The sequence below is a fragment of the Lepisosteus oculatus genome, chromosome 14 (assembly GCF_040954835.1).
Source record: "Lepisosteus oculatus isolate fLepOcu1 chromosome 14, fLepOcu1.hap2, whole genome shotgun sequence".
NCBI classification, from domain to species: Eukaryota; Metazoa; Chordata; class Actinopteri; order Semionotiformes; family Lepisosteidae; genus Lepisosteus; species Lepisosteus oculatus.
In genome coordinates this window covers 3,926,437-3,934,056 of record NC_090709.1, presented here as the reverse complement: position 1 = coordinate 3,934,056, position 7,620 = coordinate 3,926,437, and the positions used below count along the sequence as shown (strand labels likewise).

Genomic DNA, 7,620 nt, shown 5'->3' with positions numbered 1-7,620 from the left:
ATGCTGAGCAACATTCTCAGGGAAGCGTACATGTCGATCACAAACTTGAGCCCCGAGACACTATGGGGTGAGAATGTGCTCTCTGCAGTCACAGACGTTAAAAATCTTCTCAGTTCCATGAGGGGCAGGCAGACGTCAGACAGTGAAGCGCGCCTGAAAGAATTACTCGAATTCAAGATTAAGTTGTATGAAAAAACGGGAAGCCATGCTATTTGGGTAGAATCATGTCTTTCTGACAAAGTCTTTCAAGATTTTTTACTTCAAGTGACTCAAGAAAACGAGCATCTTGCTCCTGCAGAAACCACAACTCTCAGGGCACTGATGTGTGATTTAATTGAGCCTTATTCGTTTCAGGTGAAAAGCTTCCCAAGTAAGGCCCAAATACTGAAATGGGCTCATCAGTCCGCTAAGAAGATCCACAAAGATGTTGTTGTTGCTGATTTGTCACATTTCATAGAAATTCTCAAGACAGCTAAAGAAGAGACCAGAGGTGAAAGATTTTCACACTGTGACCTGGAAAGTGTTCAGGAAGCAAAAATCAAAGCAACACTTACAGTCTTGCTCTCATTGAACTCATTGCTGAGAACACAAAGGGAGACCAATCAATACAGGGAAGAGATGCTAATCCTTTCCATCGTCAACATTTTGGGATATAGTGCAAAAGATGGTATATTTTCTCACCTTCTTGGGTGGGCGGAAATTGACTTCATTGAGGAAACACTGCTCAGTAAACATACCCAGTACATCCAGCTGAGTGCTAAGAGTGCAGATAGAGCCCTGGCTTTCTTGTGGCATTTAGCCCTTTCAATATCCTCTGACGGAGGAAAAGTTTCTTATGAAGAGAAGGGGAGACGACTGGAGTTCTTTAAAGCACACTTCAGAGAGACCCCTCCCAGTGACCTTTCTGCAATACTGGACTGTGACAGTCCACGTCAAGACTGGGAGAGAATTGAAAAAGAGCTACACTCCATCGTCTTGGCGACGGAGAAAAATGAGATACAACAGCTGGACAAAGTATTCCTGTGTACAGAGATCCGCTTCTCCGAATCCTCACAAGAAGGCAAGCGGCAGCTGCAGGTGGGGGAACAAGAGGACAAGCCGAGCGTCTTGGACACGAGAAACAAAGAGGAGAGCATTGGAACCCAGCCGTCAGGAGCAGGGGAGAAAGCACATATTTTTATGAAACTACTGGAAAGACTCGGACTCCAGAAGTTCTATTCTGTAAAACTGACAAAGCCAGATGTACTAACTGTAAACAAGTTATCATTGAGTAACACTCAGCCAACCGCAGAAGAGGAGCTGTCTTTTTATTACCTGTACAAGCTCATGATGCTGGACTACCGAGCCAGGAGTGTGCTGTGCGTCAAGGAAAAAGGGCACCCACATCACAAGAGTGCAGATGTCAGCTGTGATGTCGATGATTTCCTGGGTGATACAAATGTGTGTGATGATGACACAGAGGAAGAATTGCAGATCCATCCCATGGATATTCAGATGGCTGTGTTCCTTTGTGCTAGCGATTTCCTGAGGCAGTGGATGTGTATGAAACTGACCAAGTGCCAATATGCCCTGCCTCTGCTAGTACCTGACCCACGAAACGATACGACCGAATTTCCCATGTGGGCATTTCAGCAGGTTAAGAAGAGCTGGAAAAGTAAAGGTGCCAATAAAGACAGTGTCAAAAGCGGACTTTTGTTCCAGGCATCTGTACCGATAGTGTCTTTCATTAGGTTTGGAATATGCCCGACATCTAAATCGAAAATCCTGAACAGCGTAATCAACAGACAGAAGCACAATGTTTTCTTCCACTGGCACTGCAAAGGCAGTACGAGGGAATGCCTTCTCACGGATGGGCTGGTGGAGATTGCGTGGTACTGGCCAGGTGGAATGGAAGATGACGTTCTTAACAGCTGCGTGGCGTTCACTAATCTGCACGGCGACGCCAGCAACCACAAGGAGCAGATCGCGTTTCTGCAGGAAGTCAGTGCTGTTATCGTGGTTCTGCTTTCGGAATCCTCTTTGAATGACACCAGAAAAGAGACCCTCTCTTCTCTCCTCAAGAGCTCCACACCGGTCATCTGTCTCTTTGCAGAAAAAGAAAAGGTTGCTCACAGACCTAATCCAACTAAGGTGAAACTTGCAGTTCACAATAAGAATGAAGCCCAGTTAACAGATGAAATCATTTCTCACATCAAACATTTTCTAGGTACTAAGGATAAAAAGTGCTCTTTAAAAGCCTGCATAGAAGTAGCCAGACGACATAGCATTGTAACAGATGAAGTCAATGAGAAATGCAGAGAAGGTCATGAAATTGCCCAGAGACTTATGGATCTAATAAAGAAAGAAGACCTGGCCAATGTGAAAAGGACATTTCTACCATTACAAGGTGATCTCTGGTATGAATGGTGCAGGAAAGATAAAGAGTCTTATCGACTACAGTCTAGTGCCTTTACCAGTATTGAGCAGCAAAAGAGTAAAATCCAAGCTAAGAAAGAAGACTTACGCAAAGAACAGCTGGGCAAAGCTTTCCCTCTCAACAACCTCATGAGATCCTTCCTGGAGTGTCTCGGCTCCTCTTCACTTTCTCCGGACACTAAACTGTACATGCTGCAGTGGTTAGGAACACTCCTGGATGATCTTACCACAGATTCACTCACTAAACTTCAAGCGCTCTACCACTCAACATGGGTGGACATGAAATCGCAGCGCACCTCAAACGGAGGCGATGAAAGTCAATTGCAAAAGACAGCGGAGAATATATCTCGGGAACTCGATGCTTCAAACTTTGGCCTTCAGCATTTGTTGCGAGAAGTCAGTCAGATCTATGAAGCTTTGAAAATGTCACCAGATATGGCAGATGAAAAACAGTATCTTACTGCTCTTCCAGGGATAGGGGCTGAAATGTTGATCGAAGGATATCCTCTTGAACTGATGGATGGGGATGCTTCCTACGTCCCTCTTGGATGGATCGAAGCAGTGCTGGACAAACTGATCCATAAAGTTGGTGACAAACAGATATTTGTTCTGTCCATTCTTGGTGTTCAAAGCTCTGGCAAGTCCACATTACTGAACACTATGTTTGGTCTTCACTTTCCAGTGAGTGCAGGAAGATGCACAAGAGGAGCATTCATGCAGTTAGTGACAGTGGATCAAAAGATCAGAGATGAGTTGCAGTATGACTTTGTCCTAATAGTGGACACAGAAGGCCTTCGATCACTGGAGATTAATAATGCAACTGCACTGGCCCATGACAATGAACTCGCTACATTTATCGTTGGAATAGCTGATGCAACCCTAATTAACATCATGGAAGAGAGCTTACTGGATATGCAAGATATTCTTCAGATTTGTGTCCAGGCTTTTATGAGGATGAAGAGAGTCAGTATCACTCCAAGCTGCCTTTTTGTGCATCAAAATGTTGCAGAACCATTTGCCAGTGAAGACAATATGACAGGAAGGATGCGCCTACAGGAGACACTGGATGAAATGGCTCGCATTGCAGCCAGTGAAGAAGGGTTTGATGCTACAAGTTTTAATGACATCATTCAATTTGACGTAAGAAAGCACGTTTACTTTTTCAAAAATCTTTTTGAAGGAAACCCATCAACAGCACCTCCCAACCCAAGCTACAGCGAAAACGTCCAAGAACTGAAGAGCACAATACTCGGAATAAGAGAATGGAAGTCGGACTGTAGATTTACTTCTATCTCAGAAATGAAATTGCGGATAGTGGCCATGTGGAATGCACTGCTAGGGGAAAACTTTGTTTTCAGCTTTCGAAACAGTTTGGAAGTCATGGTTTATAAGAGGTTAGAAGTAAATTGTGGAAATTGGACATGGCAGCTGAGAAAATGTGGTCTTGACCTGCAAAGGACACTGCGGCACCAAATCATGAGTGATCAAGTGCAAGCAGTAGACAGCTCAAGCATTAAAAAGTCGTTTGAGCAGCAGGCAAAAGCCATTTCAGAAGAAACTGAAGGGTACTTTAAAAAGGAGAAATATCCACATATATTGAATCAGTGGAAAAATAACATTGATTTCAGATTACAGACAGTGAAAGAGGAGCTCATCGAGGACACCCAGAGGAGATGTAAAAAATGGATTGCACAACGTAAGTCTAGATCAGGACTGGATCAAAAGAAATCCCAGTACCTGGCAGAGCTGCTCGCAAAAAGCAGATGTCTGGCTTCTAATCTAATTAGCGAGTGTGATGAGACAATGGATAAAGAGTTTGAGAAACTCTGGGTGGAACTGATGACCAGAGTTGCCTCAAAGACCCCTGCAGAGAAAGACGTCAACATCGATGCAGCAGTGGAAAAAATCTTTTGTGAAACATTTAAAACAAAAGCAAATTCCAGACTAAATTCCAATAAGTAATTACTGAGCGTCCCCAAACCTTTCAGTTTGATGAGAAAAAACACATTCATAAAAACTCCAAATATGGAATTTTTACACACTCTTTTACTCCAACAGATGAAGAAAGTGTAATCCATCTTTCAGCAAGTATATCAAAAACAATTAAACAATACATTGATGATCTGCAGGATGCGATACTGGACTTCGATGAGGGCTACATCAATGCAATACTAAATCTAATACAATCAGGGATCAAAGACTTTGAAGAACATACAAAACACTTTGCATTAACAGATAACTACAGAATCGAGTTATCTGCCCATCTTTGTGTGTTTGCAGCAGAACAGTTCAAGGTAAAGCAGGAAGCATTCAAGAAGGCAAACGACCCAATGCTGTACTTCAAAAGCAAGAGAGAGGAATATCTACAAATCTTTAAGAGTTTCTGCCAACAAAGCACAGCCCTCAACATTCTTGTTGATTTCCTTCATGGAAAACTGAAAACCGCTGTCCAGCAGGCAGTGTATGAAAAAATTGGCATCAGAATTGCAGGCGAGATGAGGTCGACCCATCCAGCTTTCAACAGTAATAGATCCAACCTGGAAAATCACCTACTGATATACCTGGCTGAGAAGGAGAGATTTGATTTGTATGAAGAATACTTTGTTGCACCAAAGGATTGTTTTGACAGGTATATAACAGACTGTGTTGAAAAATACTGTAAACACAGTGGGAGGGAGAGAATTACTGAGATCTTGACCGATAATCTCACATATCTGATAGACCGCATTATATTCACAGTTTGTAAAGTAACAGGGCTTGTTGAAGATAAGCAGGGCAATGTCTCCATGTGGCTGGATGAATTTTGTTCAGAACTGGGTAGTGACATGGATATTCCACGGAATTACTTTAGGACTATTGAGAAAGAGGACATTGACCTGCAGTGTCTGAAAGAAAAGGTATATGAATCCATCATAGCGATGCATCACACTTTATCAGAAGAAACCAAAGGTGGAGTAGACATCAACAAGTTCTGGGAAAGCCCCGATTACATTCTGTCGAAGCAGCTCAGTGGGTGCTGGGAGCAGTGCCCTCTCTGTTGCGCTGTTTGTACCAACAGTATCCCTGACCACTCTACAGATCACTGTGTCCAATTTCATCGCCCCAGGGCTGTGAATGGCTGGTTTCACCACGGCACTCAGAACTTCTCCATAGAGATCTGTACCACCTCCGTCTGCAGTGATGGGACTTTCCTGCCCAATAACGACGAATCAAGAGAAACTCCGTGGAGGAGATACAGAGAAGCAGGTCCACCCTTCAATAGATGGCACATCACCCCAGATAACTGTGCCTTTAAAGACAAGCTGGAGAAGCGTTATAGCAAGACCTTTCAAGGTAAAGGAGAGATACCAGAATACTGGAAAACTATTGACAAGAAATCCGCAATAGAAGAACTGAAGACATTTAACACGTATGACCACGCGGAGATAGATGCACCGGTGAAATTGTGGAGCTCTCTGGACAGTGAAAAGAAGCATGTCCATCCACAAGACCTCGAAAAACGCAGCAAATCAGGCCAGTGCATAAGTTCATGTTTAAGAACAAATAGAGTAATGCTTCACGGAGCTGGTCCTCTTTTGGTGAACACTGGTATTCATGGGTGCAACACAAGCCTGAGGAAGTCAAAAATTGATTCTGTAATGCAATTACAAAAAAAGTGAAAGATTGGTATAAGAAACGTGACATGCTAGAGATAACAGTTATTGTGTAAGATTGTCGGAGAACCCATGGTCAAACTTTCAATCCCATATTTTGCCGTTTTAAACCTTGGGTATTTTAAGACAATTGTGACCTTGTGTTTTGTTTATTTTCGTCCATTTTTTATACTGCTTCATCAGATTTTCTCTAAGATTATTTCTGAATGTTTCTTAGGTATTTAGCCATATTCACTGGGTTGTTAGATTATTTTGTCTGTTTTCCAGTTATTCTGTCTCCAGTCAGATTGGGTGGGTGCACAACACACAGTGTCGATGTCACTTCCTGTGCTGAAGCACACCTGTCTTAAAGCCTCATGGCCCGGTGTCTCGTTGCGATTGGTGGACTTGGATCACATGACGTGGGTCTCATAAACCCGGCAGTGCTTCACTCCAGAGACAGAAGGGACACCAGAGACAGGAGGGAAACAGTGGGACACCAAACTACAGCCAGGGGACATCGATGGTACATTGTACTGAAAAATGGACCAATTCCATAGAAATTGGGTATTTAAGCAACATCAGAGATTAACTCGCATTTTGCATGAAGTTTATTTCTCCATTTTCAAAACAGATCTTAACAATTCTTTAATAGCATATCTTAGTTACAAGGCTCTATAATCCAATGATATTTTATATACTGCTGCATGTTTACTCAGAGCAAGACTTTAGTATAAAAATTATTTAGCCTTAAGACTAGCTTTATAATAGATGACTGAGTTATTTTCCATGCTATCTGATGCCTTCAGTTTGCTATTTGATGCTGTTGTGTGAATTACAGTTCAGTTGTAACTTTTATAGTTCATCCATCTGTTTTCGAAGCATTTTTTCCAATTCAGGGCTGTAGGCGCCAAACGCTTATTTGGTTTTGATGATCTGATTTGTTTCTTATGATTGTATTGAATTTAAAGGAAGTAAAGGTTGTTTATAGAATTAAAGTGTGTCTGTCTGTTGATTTTTTTATTTAAAGAGATGCTAGGTTACGTTTTGGCTCGGAAGATTCCACCGGAAAATGGGATCTGCTCTCCCAAAACCTTACCGCCCGTTCTTCCTTCCGCACCTGACAAGCTCCGGGAGAGAGATTTCAAGAGGGCACAGCCAACATTTCAGTCTTTATTATGCTTTTCATATTCTTATGATCACAGTTATTATTGTCATTACAAAGTCAGAATCTTCAGAATCCGAATACATCTTTTTTAAGAGCAGGAGTCACACTGGCAGAGATGAAATAACACGGATGAGATTGCTGTCTGGATTTAACTGCTGTCTTGATCAGGGTGCTGTCTCGATTAAAATGTCTGGATGAAGGTCTCTGTCTCGATTAAATTGCCTGGTTGAGGTCTCTGTCTCGATTAAATTGCCTGGATGAGGGTCTCTGTTTCGATTAAATTGCCTGGTTGAGGTCTCTGTCTGGATTAAGTTGCGTGGATGAGGTCTCTGTGTGGATTTAGTTGCCTGGATGAGGTCTCTGTGTGGATTAAATTGCCTGGATGAGGGTCTCTGTGTGGATTAA

The 7,620-nt window shown here is 42.5% G+C and overlaps 1 protein-coding gene across 1 annotated transcript; it reads left to right on the top strand.

The window, feature by feature from the left end:
* Positions 1-1,138: 1,138 nt before the first annotated feature.
* Positions 1,139-5,529, top strand: LOC138243384 (interferon-induced very large GTPase 1-like). The gene is made up of 2 exons (XM_069198950.1): positions 1,139-4,111; positions 5,474-5,529. Exons 1-2 carry the CDS (start codon positions 1,180-1,182, stop codon positions 5,527-5,529), a joined length of 2,988 nt encoding a protein of 995 aa, XP_069055051.1. The 5' UTR covers positions 1,139-1,179.
* The last annotated feature ends 2,091 nt before the right edge of the window (positions 5,530-7,620 follow it).

Coding starts and splice junctions, on each gene's coding strand:
- LOC138243384 (XM_069198950.1), top strand. CDS start 1,180: ATGAAACTACTGGAAAGACTCGGACTCCAGAAGTTCTATTCTGTAAAA. Junction 4,112..5,473: donor TAAAAAATGGATTGCACAAC/GTAAGTCTAGAT, acceptor TTGTACCAACAG/TATCCCTGACCACTCTACAG.